The sequence below is a fragment of the Paraphaeosphaeria sporulosa genome, assembly GCF_001642045.1.
Source record: "Paraphaeosphaeria sporulosa strain AP3s5-JAC2a unplaced genomic scaffold CC84scaffold_5, whole genome shotgun sequence".
Taxonomy (NCBI): Eukaryota; Fungi; Ascomycota; class Dothideomycetes; order Pleosporales; family Didymosphaeriaceae; genus Paraphaeosphaeria; species Paraphaeosphaeria sporulosa.
Genome location: NW_017253364.1, coordinates 1,799,243 through 1,812,474, shown reverse-complemented (window position 1 = coordinate 1,812,474; position 13,232 = coordinate 1,799,243). Strand labels below are relative to the sequence as shown.

Here is a 13,232-nt window from a genome sequence, read left to right as displayed (position 1 = left end):
CTACACCGTGGAACCTAAGGACCTCAAAAATCGGACCTCTCCATTCTTCCACCCCGTCCTTGTCCTTAACCTCCCCCTAATTCTGCGTATACCTCCGCGCGTTCTCGCCTGAATCTCCTCCAGTCCAATCGAAATCCGACATGGGCGGGCTCGACACGTCCGACACAGCTAATCATGGTCATGTCAGCGAAACGTCTTCCATTCACGCGCCAGATCGCGGCACTCACCCAACGCAAATAACGCCCAGCTATCAGCATTATTCGCTGGCGTATCGCTCGGCGCTGCATTCGTAGCACCCCTCGCCAGCTGTGTGCAATCAGGCATGCCATATTTGATGTCCCTCTCAGCGCCCACGACGTGCGCCAGCTCATGCACGAGCTGGAACTCATACGTGTATCTATACGTGGCGATCGGATCACCGGCTTTCGGGTTCAGGTCGGCGAGCGTCTTGATGTTGGCTTTGCCCCCCGGAAGCGCCACCGGGCACACCACGAGGTTGTTCCCATCTGCAAAGCCGACCGACTTGTCGTCTGCATACTCATCGGCGTTGCCATTCGGGTCGAGCTTCAGACGGTACATCCAGAGGTTTTTATCTCTTCGGAGCGATTAGAAAGAGAAAAGCGACATGTTGGCAGTGTCGTCACTTACTCTGCGCACCGCGAGGCACCCTTGCCGTTGGGAGGGTCTACACAAGCAATTGTTACGGGCGGCCCGATGGCAATGTTTTGGTAGAACTCTGCCTCGATAGTTAGCCGGGATGGATTTTGGTTCTCGCAGACTAGTATACCTAGCATCTGATCGTGAGATGTGAGGCTGTTCTGCCCGAACAGGTTCAACCGGGCTGGCTCCCACCAGAGCTCGAAGGGACTCTGGTTGACAGCGTTCTGGTTCGAGAAAGGGTCGTTACTGGTTAGAACGTCGATGGTGTGCTGAGCCATGTGGAGCGCTCTGGGCCAGGCATCTTTGATCTGGGGATGATTATCGCAGCTCGGGTGCCAGGAGGGGTCAGCCCGCTTCACAGGACGAAAAGTATTCGCTGAGTTGTCGATATGAGGGAGGGAAACCGCAGAGGTCGTGAGGGAGAGGGTCTGAGAGACGAAGTAGGCAGCGAAGAGCTGCTCGAACGTCATCCTTGAAGTGAATGCAGAGGAAATGCACAGCTGGATTGGAAGGCTCGGTACGGGCAGAACTCGTTCATGAACATCTATTGTCGCGTAGGTAGAAAGGCTCGAGGAATGTCAACGCCACGCACTGTAGGGAACTTTGGGCGCAAGATACCTTGCGAATACGACGGGCTGTTTGTATACCTCTGCGCAAATAGTAAAACCTCAAAATATCTGCGCTGATCTTCTCATCAAATTAATGCTGTAAGTGTCGTATCATGATACCAGGGGCGGAGAAATGGGGCGGAGCAGCAGTAGGTCGGCCTGTCATTGGCTGCTCGACGAAGTAGCGTTCGTTTTTGTAGTATTTTAAGCTTTCTGTGACTACAGTCTCCGCCTGGGGCCAGCCTGATCGCTCATCATTGATGTAATTCGACTTGTCCTCCACTCATCCCAGAATTATCATGGGCCCGAATAGGTGAAGAGGCCCACCTTCTCTCGTATGCGTCGGGGGCCTTGACGTACGCAAGAGGCTGATCAGCACCTATTCCTTCCTCTCAACTTCTACAGATTGGTTAACTTGTGTTTAGTCTCGCCATCCAAATACGCGCCTCTTGCTTCTGTACAGTACGTCGACAGGCGGTCGGCCTTCATATCGAACTTCAAAGACTCAATCCCATAAATCATGGCGTACATCACACTTTTCTCTTCTCTTCTCCCTGCGACGCTCTTTTTCAGTCCAGCGCAAGCCGCAGATTGCAATCTTGCCCAATCACGTCGATCGGGCGACCCTTCAGGAGCGGCTATAGCTTCAGACCTCCGAGGACAAGACAACGCACTTCTGCAAAGTGTATGCAACGGAGGCTTTCCCCCAGGAAGTGATATCATCTCAACCTGGAATACCGGAAGTCAGATATACAATGTCACTCGATTCGATAGCAGCCAGCCTCTGCAGTACTGCTTCGACGCCTTCGACAACATCATCACGCAATGCATTGAAAACGACAACTACTGGGGTGGAGACTGGAAGCTCGGGAACGAGATTTACGCTATCTACGATTCGACGTGGCCGGAGCATGTTCTTGAAGCGGAACTTGAAAGTCCTCCTAGCAGTTCGGCACAGGATGTCTCTCCTTCCTCTACACCGGATCCACCGGCTCGTGCTACCGTCGTAACGACTACGATAGATGGATTTCCCATCACTCAGACTGCAAGTCGATCAGCTACGTTTTGCTCCGGAATATCGCTGACTGGCGATCATAGTTCGTTCCAACTACCATTGCAGATGCCTCGCCCACGACCTCAAGCACCACAGTCGACGGTGTGGTTGTCCCCCTCATCATTGGAGCCGGAGGGGTTGCCTGGAGTAGCTCTTTCCCATGACACGTTTTTCATGAACTAACGCGACCCAGTACCTTTCGTCCCCGTCGGCGGCGCTCCCCCAGCTGTGATAACGCCACCCGCGGACCTTCCCGACGGCGGCAACGGTGACGGCGATGACAACAGCGACTCGCAAAGCAGCGCACCGGAATCTACCAGTAGCTCATCATCGAGCTCCTCTTCAAGAGCTCTACGTGCTCCCGACGACGTTTTTCCCGCGGATGCTGGGACCGCGACGTTTGACTCTGGCGCTGCGGCGCAGATTGTGTTTTTTGGGGCTGCGGCGCCAACGCCTACCCCGTCAAGTAGCAGCGAGGCTTCTGCGGAACCTACGGTCGATTCGAATGCCGAAGCCAAGAAGCTGTGCCATGAGAGGTGTGGTTCAAAGCCTGGGTTGACTACGTCAGATGGGCAGTGGTGCCTGGCGAATTGCGGATGCTTTTTGGGGGCGGCGGGATGTTGAAATCGTTATTCTGATTTTTGATAAGTAATAGAGCGAAACTTCTCATTGTTGATTTCGCATAATGTTACCATGCTTCAGTAGTTGTTCCTTCCCATGCCGCCAGCTCTGTCTTACCTGTGAAATCTTCCAATCGTTCCTTTCCTTCTCGTATGTCGCTTACAGTATGAAATTGCCCCTGAATCATTACAATACGAGTAATGAATGCACAGCACGAAGACACAATGGGACTTGTCAGATAGATGTCTTCTGCGAGGTCGAACGGCTGCCTTCGCGAAAAGATGGTTAGCTGGCATGGGCAGTGAGCGAACCCGACTAACGCTTCGACCTAGGGAAAGTCGGGGCGGATGTAGACATTATAACGCAGTTGTGAAATATCAAGACCGCGTAGGCGAATGGAGAATTTGGTTAAGGCATAGAGATGGCTTGCAGGTCTTGGGTCGCAGGAAGGCGTTTTATCTTTCCTTTTGTTCCTTTTATTGACCTATTTCATGTTACATTTTCCTTTTTCGGAAAGTCGACGTTTAGTGAGGGTTTCCGGACCCAATGGTTTACCTAATGTTCAGCCACCATAAACATCTGAAATGCCTCAATCACGATCGAACACAATGAGTTTGAGAGAGAAATGGAGACGCGTGAGAGACACTCGATTTGATCACGATATGCAGTGCACTAACAAGCAGAACACGAATTTACAGCTTCGCGGCCGGCGTTCATGTACCACCTCACATTCAGACATTGCCGACCAGCATCAAAGCCAACCTGCCTATCTCTAGGCGCTAATCACACGCTGCTTCTCTGCCTTGCGCATCTTATACCTCCAGTACGCCCTTCCGACACAGTACAAGGCACCCAGAGCCACTGCAGCTCCAGCAATGAACATAACTACCATCAGAACCTGACCAGTCTGCTTCGAATGGTACCCCGGGCCGCCGTCGGGCGAAGAGGCCTGTGCCTGGCTTAGCCCAAGAAGCCCCGTGACCGTGCCGTTGCGAAGCTGAAGGCGACCGTTCGCATTGACGACGGTCAAATCCTGGCATGGCCCGTGAGTTGAGTGGAACGTGTTCGCGCTGGCCAGTGGTGGAGGGATATCCGGCAGGATGGGAGGCTCGCAGCCTTCGCAGTCTGAAGATGCGGGTCCGGTTAGATTGAGCATGGGATTCCTGCCGTTAGGCGGGCAGGGTAGACCGTCATCGTTGTGATATTCACAACCACATTGTGGGCAAGGAAGACCAGTGTGGTGGTTATGTCCACAAAGGGCGCACGGCAGGTCGCCATCGTGGTGGTGCCCACAATCGCAAACGGAGCACGGCACGCCGCTCTCATGACAGTGTGCACAAGAAGCACAAGTGCCGCTATTCTGGTGGTTTGTACCATTGTGTGCCTCGTTCGTGGTGTTTTGATGTTGTGGGTAGGGGAAAATGAATTGACTCGTCGCAACAGGAGCCCGCGGGGTTGTGCTGCTCGGAAAGTAAGGATAGAAAGGTGGCATCTTTGCTCTTTCAAATCTGGATCTGCAGTTTCTGCTACAAAGTTGCTTATTATCGGTCGTTCGTTTTCGAATTTAGTTGATCAAGGGGAAAGAAGGCGATTGTTTCTTATACCGAGATGGCCCATCATCGATGCGTTCTATCGCGGTGTTGTGAAGTGTGCATTATGCATTCTATGCGTTGTGTAGAGACTCATGGAATAGACACGAAGAAAGGCCGTTTTTAGAGTCCCTACCTGTGGTGGTCCTGTGAAGCAGTGAATTGCACTGGATTCAACATTGTCGAACTCGGCGGTTTCCAGGGCGACGCTCCATGCCCCTACTCCGCCGCAAGATGCAGCTCGCCTCACCAAACGTCTTCTTTTCTTCTCTTGGTTTTCGCGGGCGCCGGTGTCTGAACGAACCCTGATGCTTGCATCTCCACATCGCGAAGGACGTCCGCTTCCGGGGCTTTCACTTCCGCCTCAGCCTTAATGCGCTTGCGCTCTTTACATCGCTTAATTGTGTTTATGTAGAAGAGCCAGATTGTGGATGAGACGAAGAAGGGTGCGAAGAGACACATTGCGATAAAAGCGGCCAAAGGGATGGGCCCGATGGTGGGTAGGAGATCCTCTTCAGTTGGAATTTGCGTAGCCATGCTGGAGGGCTGTCGTGATGTGGTTGTTTGGGTCCCAGGGGATGAATAAATACGTCACTGCGATATGCACGCTCGTGGTGTTGGTGGATTTGTCTTGCGGATGTTGAGTACGAAAATCTCTCAGTCCAGCTGAATTTCTGTGCGGAGTCGGTCCAAGTGTGCCGGTGGAAGGACCTTCTTTTCCCACGCTATTGAAGCCTCGAGGTGGTTGAAGCTGCGGACCGAGGACAAAGGAGGTTGTTCACGAAAAACATGGTGGCGCAGGTATAAGCGCTGATTGTGAGAGCGACATGAAACGCGACATGCTTTGTTTGTGTGGTTGACACAAACCAAAAATAGGCATGAAACGTGACATGGGTGCTAGTGGCCTCAGGAGCCCTGCGTGAATGAAACATCACGTGACATATCACCGGCGACCCCATTCACCAGATTACATTGATCCAGGTAACTTAAGAAATACATGAACTAATGGGAGAGGCATTATATGTTATGAGAATCGATACCTCGAGAACGAGTTCGCTATAATTAACAATCTCAAAGATAGCGAATGAGGACGACGAACTTCGACGTGAAATATGATACCGGATTTGCGGCACTATCCACAATGAACACTGTGGCTCGATTATATCCATAATGGTCTCTAAAATTTGGTCAGGCCACATACCGAGTGGTGCTCGCAGCCTAATCGTTGCGATGACTATGCGCCTCCTTCCGCGCCGCATTGTAGTAGCCAGCACGGTTTAGATAGATCACCAGGATAGGATCCTCAGGCATAGCATTCCCTGCGTAACTCTGTAAAGGACGAGCCATGGGAGCCGGCATCGCTACAGTATGCTCGTTATGCTGACCATAGCCGTCCACATGGACGGGTCGATGCGGCAGTGGTTTGTCGAGATTGTGTGCCAAGTATGTCTGGCCATGGCTCTCCAAAGCTACTTGCCCAAGCTAACCATATGAACTTGAAGTGCCGTGAATAGATTGCACATTTCGATTGCGGCCGTAGGGAGGCAGATGTGCAACAGGCATGCGATTCACTTCAATATCCGCGTTCTGCGACCTCTTCCCTCGCGGCTTCTTCTGTATGCCTAGCACGCGTTCACCACGCTCTTACTTGCAGTAAGCAAAGAAAATCACATCTAAAAGAACAAAGCACTCAGCGCCCCCAAGAACGTAGGAAAGCACTGAACGGGAGGCGCCGGTATACTTCTCATCCTGCGTAGGATCGTTATTTTCAGATACATGAACGGCAACAACAATGGCGACCAGCGCCATCATGCTCGCAAATCTCAGTAGATTGCAGCACATAATCGGGAGTGTGGTTTGAGTACTTTGCAATGCAGAGTCTCGCCTTTCTTGGCAAAAGGAGGAGTTTGTATAGATATTATTAGTTCCTGACCATGGTCTTTGCAATGGTCACAATGCGATAGCTTGTGAATATATAATGATGAGGCATGATAGGGGTATCATATTTCGACGTCTAGAGCAATGACTTTAGGAACAACCGAAGAAACGAAGCCCTTATTGAGTTGGTGTAGTTATCGAGAAAAAACCATTAGTACTCATGCGTTTCTGTGTGATACTCGTGGTGTTGACTTGCTAAATAGAACAGTGACTTTGCTAATCCACTCCGCATGAATTACGCTCTATCCAGGATTCTGAATGTTGTACAATATGACAATGCAAGGTTCCTGTATGGGCTTGTTTTACACGTTCGTGATCAAGAAACAGCAGAACTCAGATCACGACTTCGTCTGCCACGAGGAAATTTCAGCGCAAGCAATTTACTTCACTTGACTTCCTTTTATAACATCCAACTAAGTCTTAATTACTCACTCCCACCCATTTAGGCGGCAATCAGCACCACACTATCCAAGTCGACCTCCTTCGCTGAGCTCGGCGCGCCACTGTATGTGAATTCAAAGTACAGCATGGCACTAACGTACGGCGCTCCTGCCAGGGGCGTAACGGTGCTCAGCTGAGCCAGCGGTGCAAACGTGGTGGATGAAACTACTGAAGAACTCAGAGCCACATTACCTTGGCCTGGAATAACAATGTAAGCCGTCACCATTATTTGGCCCGCAGTCGTAGCGCGACGGGCGGAAGCGCTAAGTCGGTAGGTGACACCGGGACAGAGAGTGACGGCCTGTGCAATACGCTGGGGAAGATTCGCGTTGGTTGCGGCGATGCGAGCGCGAAGGGAGAAGGTGCCGGCAGCGGAGGCGGCGTTTGTGCGTTCGAGGTTGACGTCACCTGCGGGGAAGGTCTGCCAATTCCCGTTAAAGGCGGATTCGAAATCGCCGTTGGAGACAACGTTTTGAGTCTGAGCGGGACATGCCGCGGCTGTTGTGGTTGACGTCGTCGTGGTCACAGTTGTGGAAGTTACCGTGCTCGCAGGCAAAGTAAGCGTCGTGGGTTCTGTGATGGTAGTCGGCTCGGTTATAGTGGTTGGCTCAGTGATAGTCGTCGGTTCGGTAATCGTCGTGGGCTCAGTGATTCTATGTTAGAAGTTAGCGGGTGAGGTCTAGAGACGAGCAGATCTGACATACGTAGTTGGCACGGTAAGCGTGGTTGGCTCCGTAATGGTAGTTGGGACCGTGATCGTCGTGGGCTCAGTGATGGTAGTCGGTTCGGTAATGGTGGTCGGCTCAGTGATGCTGCAGATTCATAAGAAGGTGGAATTTTAGCCGTCGGCTTGCACTTACGTGGTCGGCTCCGTGATCGTTGTAGGTTGGGTAATGGTAGTCGGCTGTGTGATCGTCGTAGGCTCGGTGATGCTAATTTTAATTTCAGCACACGCATCTTTGGACGAATTGCATCGACTTACGTAGTTGGTTCTGTGATCGTGGTGGGAACAGTGACGGTCGTGGGCTCGGTAATGCTGGTATTTGATCAGCGCATGTTATCTCGAGAAAATAGGCCAGACTGACGTGGTTGGCTCGGTGATAGTTGTGGGTTCTGTGACCGTAGTAGGCTGCGTGACCGTTGTTGGGACCGTAACTGTCGTAACTTCTCCGGCTCCAGGCAGAGTCAGAGTAGAGGTGGTTGTGGTTGCATCTCCTGGCAGCGTGACACTGCGGCGAAGTCAGCAGACGAAACATTAAGCAGGACTCGCAAACACATACGTGGTGGGAATGGTCACAGTTGTCACGATACCTTCCCCAGGGATGGTGACAGTAGTCGTAACTGGAGGAAGAGCCGAGCAGGTCTGGCTTTGTACAACGGTGGTCGTAGGGCTGGTCGACTGCGGAGCCGATGACGAAGAGCTGGAGCTGGAACGAGCGCTCGTTGACAGAGTGGATGATGAGCGAGTAGACGATGACGGAGATGAACGCGTGGAGGTATTAGTAAACGATAGCCTCGTAGAAGCGTGGGTAGACGAGGGAATGCGAATAGACGATGCGGGAGCAGGGCCTCCATTGCAGGAGCCGAATTCTTTTTGGCAGGACGGTGCACCACAGTAGTCCTTGGTACTTCCACAGTATCTAGCCAGCAGTAAGCAAAGGTGGAACGATCAACTTGTATTCCAAGGCGTACCCATATTTGGAGCAGCAATTACCCCACGCACTGCCCTGGCAAGTTTGATGCTTATGGTCCTGGCCACATCGTGAATCTCTGGACACGGGCTTGGAGGTTGAGGGTGATCTTCGCTGGGGACTGGCAGCAGCAGCGCTCACGAGGAGCGTCAGGCAGAGGATACTCTTGGATAGCATCTTGAATACCGTATTCAGTGCAACAGCGTCAACGACGAACGAGGGCAGGACCTAGCGGAGAGAGAAATGCAGGGTCGCTCACTTGTCGATTGCCATGGTGTTCTGTTTGCTAAATACCTTTATCGCATAGCTCTGGCTACTCATGTGTTTTTACCTATTGCCCAAAACGTGAGCAACCCATGTTCACAGGCCAAGCATTGGCAAGAATGACAATATAGGCGAAATCTTGAAGCGCTAAAGGACATAAAGACACTATACTACAATCGAATGGCAAAGCGCTCAAAAAGGATCGCTAGCTGTCACGCTAGTGACCTTGCAAACTAGTGTGGCCGCTTTGGAAATTCAACCTTTGGGCAATCCAAGTCCCCTACTTTTATCCTCCCTGCAGATCCGGAGGCGCAACCCATGAGTTTGGAACTGGTAGTTGTTATCTCCATGACCACAACCTTTACATTATAAATACATGTGGTATCTTCGCGGGTCCGTCTGTCGTAGGTCGTTTGTACCATATTTTTTCAAACATAGGCAAAAGGGGGGCTCATTTGATTCTGTCTGTGGGCTGGCATGCGGGGCCGAGCGATGATATCTACCTATGGTAGCTTTGTGGCGTTTTTGCGCGCGTGGCAGCCCCCTCGCCGACTTTGTCTGTCCAGCAACCAAATGGCGCCACCACAGCCATGGGCCCGGATTCGTGCAAAAAAGCTCACGTTGAGTGTAGATCTAAAAACCATCTGCGCGAGGCCAAGGCCTATGCAGTGAGCTGCACATGCACAACATGAATCGATGTATCAGAGAACCTGTGAATTGAGTTGGACAAGCAGCATTTACGCGTACCAATCATCACGGCGGCGCACAACTCATCACGATGCGGCGAAAGGAGTACAGAAAGAGCACTTGGAGACGCGAGCTGCTGGAACCTGATGCCTGGTTCATAATGGGCGTAAATCTAGATCAAATGATTGTGATGTACGATTTTCGACTGCAGGCAGAATATTGTTTTTCTTTGGGGGCCAGGGTCCTTGCAGGGCGGCTCGCCTACCCTTGCTTCTCACATTCAAACCTTCGATCGCAAGGATTGCTATGATTTGCTGGGCTAGACCATCGCGAAATGTTCTGTACCGTAGAGTAAGTGTCCGCCCCACTGCTAGGCCTACCATGGAGTTATACGAGTTCTAGCGCTGGAGCATGCGCTAGTGGAGACATTCGAGTCGCTTTTAGGCTTCACTACTACAGGCTCCGCGGGAAAGAGGAACCCGAACGTTCCGTGAGAAGTGATGGGCCGGCATCAAGCGTTGACAGACTGAACTGACAACGGCACGCACGGTAGATACCAGCCACAGATGGTCCAGGGAATTGTTCCCATTGCGCGATCGCACGCAGCCCTCAGCAAACTTCCATATCACGAACAGAGAATTATCATTAATGAATCTTCAATAGAACCGTTGCTGATTGCTCGAGCTAACTTCCATCAGCTTAGCCTTGTCGATTTATGACAGAACTGTTAGAATCCTTCATAGCTCTACTCTTTCTCCTCACGCGACATGAATGGAATGTTCGCTCATAAGCATATGGTGAAAGTCATAGATATGCTTGTTGCTTACTATAAAAGTCGATGAAAAAGTGGTCTAGAAAAGTTATGGGATTCATCATCCCTCGTTAGGCTAGTCTCTTCCATCACGAATGCGAGCATCCAAGCTCAATCTGTACTACTCAGAACTACCGATAGCGATGGTCTTGCCCATGGGAAGTCGAGCCATACACAGGCACGGTGTAGAAGCCATTCTTGTTCGGATAAACCACCGGAACCGGAGTTCCAGACCTGAGTATTGGAGCTGGCTTCCGCACTCCATACGGCGGATGCCCATGATCATTCTGTGGACGCCGAGGCAATGGCTTGTTAAGGTCTCGGAGCCCATACCCCCCGTCCGCGGGCTTCGAGTTCGTCTGCTGCCTGGGCCAGGCGTATGGGTTGGCAGCTTCGTTAATTGGCATCACTGGACGCTGCCAGCCGTACGACGTTGGTGCAGGATGACGGTGAGACTTCACAAGTTCACGTGAAATATTCCTAGTGGCGGGCTTGCGCTTCACCCCTGGGCAAACGCGCTCGCCTCGGCGGTACTTGGCCCAAGCAAAGTAAATCACTCCAAGAATCATGAGGCACCCGGCTGCCCCGAAGATGTATGAGAGGACAGGACGCCCAGCACCCTTATCCTTCGCATACTTCTCACCACCAGAATTTTTCTCAGCCTCCGTAGGAATAGGGACAGCAGCGACCAGCGCGAGCAGGAAGAAGATCTCGAATGGATACAACGTCATTTTGTTTTTGCTTGAGGTTGTCCGATTCTCTTTTCGAAATTGATCCTTATTCTGGAAAGTGGACTGCGGGATTATATAGCGAGCGACAGTGTCTGCAAGTCGTCATCGTGAAGACCACATTGCGAAGTATTGTGTGTCTATGAACCCAGGACATGGTGGGGGAGGTTGACAATGTCCATGAACATCAAAACATAATCGCAATCTTTAAAACAGGACAATTTGAACATACTTGTTCAGCATTTAGTTCAGCATTTACTTGTAACGTTAAACAGATATAATTTAAGACACATTTTGTCTCAGATGAAGGTGTCTAAGTACCAAGAGGTGTGAGTGCTCTCGAACATCGATATGGCAAACAAAGGATAGGAACAGTCATACGGGATGGGGAAATAAGCTCCTCCTAATGCTGTATAACATATCGTTGCGCTGTAGGAGAGCGTTGATATGGCCTAGCCTCTGCCTCCCTCATGTCTCTGCTATAATGACGACTAGCCCCTCCTGGCGCACCACTAGCATTTATTATCTTATGCTTCGCCAACTCCGCATCATGATGATCTGGGCCGAAGCTCTTCTTGTTCTTCTGCTTACGCCATGCCCATCCCGCCAGTGTAAGGAGAAGTGCACCTCCAATAATTGACACAATAATCGCGAGCGTGATTGCGGAGCCGTCGGAATGGTGGTCATATGGTACGTCGGGGAATGGAGCTGATGTTGCTGATGGTATCCCGGGGGTAATCAGAGACGTAGATGGCATTTCTGACGTGGTCGTGTCCCCGTTTGGTCTTGTGAGTAAAGCGTCAGACGGACTGTACGCCATGGAGGCTATCTCTCGTGCATGAAACCGTTCGTGCTGCGGCTCGCTCTCTGGGTTATCATCTATCGCGATGGGTTCGTGAATGTCGGCCGCCGTAACGGTTGCTGCATGCGAAGATAGCAGGTTTGCACAGCTGCCAGCAGCTGCGAAGATGAACGGAAAGGTTAAGAGCATCATTTTTTCTTAGTTATGAATTTGTCGATTGGTCGCAGGCTCAGCTGTCGATCATGGCTTTGCGCAAAAGGATGGAGCACTGGGTTGATTTTAGGAAAGGGAAGCTTTCAGTTCTCGAACACAAGTGTTGTCGGAAGAAAACAAGTCCAACAGGCATGGTGCAACGCTCCACATCAAGGGATGTTGCTTCCCGTCCTTCGCAACCGATAGCTGTTGCCACAACAGAGCGCTGGAATGTGAGCATCGAACTCCGCGAATTCCGGCATGGGAACATCAACAACATCTCTTTGGCGCATAGCTTTTCTTGTACCAACTATGTACGTGTAAATCGAGAGCAATAGATGGAAATATAAGGTGCATCCCAGAGTGGAGAGACACGCCATGTCCCGAGGGTTCGGGCGCCCGGCGCGTCCATTTCTAGAATTTCTAGAGCTGTAATTCAAATGAAGTGTTCATGAATTATTCTTCTCTCAGTCTGATAGGCTTCGACAAGGATCTCTGAGGTGCTGGTTGTGCTGTCAATCGTTTTGCCGTCGTCAAAAGAACCTTCAGCGGTAAACCCCTGTCTACTCGCGACATTGACAATGTCTCTTGATTTCGGAGGCTTTCTGTAGTAGAACGGTTAGCGAAGACTATGGTCCTAGTCTTTGAAGATTACTTAGACATTACGAGTGAGCTCGCCAAAAGCCCCGAAAGGCGGGGCCCTAAGTAAGCGGAATCTGCTAACTAAGCTTGGCCTGTATCAGCCTACATTAGTGCGCCTACAACCTGTCTATATATTATTGTCATGAATTTCACGCTATGCCCACCTTGTAAGGACCTTAGAATAGATGTGGAGCATGCTGACGGGTTTGTGTCACGTTCAACTACGTGTCCTATACTACGCTCACTCGAAATGTATAAGGTGTCTAAACAAAACTATTCAGATATTAATACAGAATCGTCCTCCTTAGGTTGACGAGCGCCTGCATTAAGCAGCATCTCAACCACTTGCTCGTGGCCTCTAGATGAAGCTGCCTGTAGCGCGTTGCCGTACCTTCCACCCTGCGCGTTAACCTCAGCGCCCTTGTCGAGCAGCAGCTTCACAATCGCCTCATGGCCTCTACATGAAGCTGCCTGGAGCGCGTTGCCGTAGTGTCCACCCTGCGC

The 13,232-nt window shown here is 51.1% G+C and overlaps 8 protein-coding genes across 8 annotated transcripts in view; 1 reads left to right on the top strand and 7 right to left on the bottom strand.

Annotated features, from left to right (window-relative positions):
• Positions 1-6: 6 nt before the first annotated feature.
• Positions 7-516, bottom strand: CC84DRAFT_743505 (uncharacterized protein). Its single transcript, XM_018187267.1, has one exon. It carries the CDS (start codon positions 387-389, stop codon positions 66-68), a length of 324 nt encoding a protein of 107 aa, XP_018036384.1. The 5' UTR covers positions 390-516; the 3' UTR covers positions 7-65.
• CC84DRAFT_743504 (uncharacterized protein) lies at positions 517-1,358 on the bottom strand. The gene has a single exon (XM_018187266.1). The coding sequence runs from the start codon at positions 1,128-1,130 to the stop codon at positions 645-647; it is 486 nt and encodes a 161-aa protein (XP_018036383.1). The 5' UTR covers positions 1,131-1,358; the 3' UTR covers positions 517-644.
• A 221-nt stretch (positions 1,359-1,579) lies between these two features.
• CC84DRAFT_1205644 (uncharacterized protein) lies at positions 1,580-2,946 on the top strand (the record flags this gene model as incomplete). The annotated part of the gene is made up of 3 exons (XM_018181991.1): positions 1,580-2,313; positions 2,367-2,469; positions 2,516-2,946. Exons 1-3 carry the CDS (start codon positions 1,789-1,791, stop codon positions 2,944-2,946), a joined length of 1,059 nt encoding a protein of 352 aa, XP_018036382.1. The 5' UTR covers positions 1,580-1,788.
• A 769-nt stretch (positions 2,947-3,715) lies between these two features.
• CC84DRAFT_1244894 (uncharacterized protein) lies at positions 3,716-4,435 on the bottom strand (the record flags this gene model as incomplete). Its single annotated transcript, XM_018184171.1, has 1 exon — positions 3,716-4,435. One exon carries the CDS (start codon positions 4,433-4,435, stop codon positions 3,716-3,718), a length of 720 nt encoding a protein of 239 aa, XP_018036381.1.
• Positions 4,436-8,481: 4,046 nt separating this feature from the next.
• Positions 8,482-8,698, bottom strand: CC84DRAFT_1069928 (uncharacterized protein; the record flags this gene model as incomplete). Its single annotated transcript, XM_018173661.1, has 2 exons — positions 8,482-8,551; positions 8,604-8,698. Coding segments are annotated over 2 exons (165 nt in total), but the record flags the coding sequence as incomplete, so codon positions are not given.
• A 1,797-nt stretch (positions 8,699-10,495) lies between these two features.
• On the bottom strand, positions 10,496-11,095 carry CC84DRAFT_1176093 (uncharacterized protein; the record flags this gene model as incomplete). Its single annotated transcript, XM_018180195.1, has 1 exon — positions 10,496-11,095. One exon carries the CDS (start codon positions 11,093-11,095, stop codon positions 10,496-10,498), a length of 600 nt encoding a protein of 199 aa, XP_018036379.1.
• A 400-nt stretch (positions 11,096-11,495) lies between these two features.
• On the bottom strand, positions 11,496-12,086 carry CC84DRAFT_1176092 (uncharacterized protein; the record flags this gene model as incomplete). The annotated part of the gene is made up of 1 exon (XM_018180194.1): positions 11,496-12,086. One exon carries the CDS (start codon positions 12,084-12,086, stop codon positions 11,496-11,498), a length of 591 nt encoding a protein of 196 aa, XP_018036378.1.
• Positions 12,087-13,001: 915 nt separating this feature from the next.
• The window catches only part of CC84DRAFT_1176091 (ankyrin), a gene marked incomplete at both ends in the record, with an annotated part of 4,250 nt that continues 4,019 nt past the window's right edge, over positions 13,002-13,232 (bottom strand). Inside the window, one exon of the mRNA XM_018180193.1 lies at positions 13,002-13,199. Coding sequence (XP_018036377.1) covers positions 13,002-13,199 — 198 coding nt within the window. The remainder of the gene's footprint in view (positions 13,200-13,232) is intronic.

Coding starts and splice junctions, on each gene's coding strand:
- CC84DRAFT_743504 (XM_018187266.1), bottom strand. CDS start 1,130: ATGACGTTCGAGCAGCTCTTCGCTGCCTACTTCGTCTCTCAGACCCTC.
- CC84DRAFT_743505 (XM_018187267.1), bottom strand. CDS start 389: ATGAGTTCCAGCTCGTGCATGAGCTGGCGCACGTCGTGGGCGCTGAGA.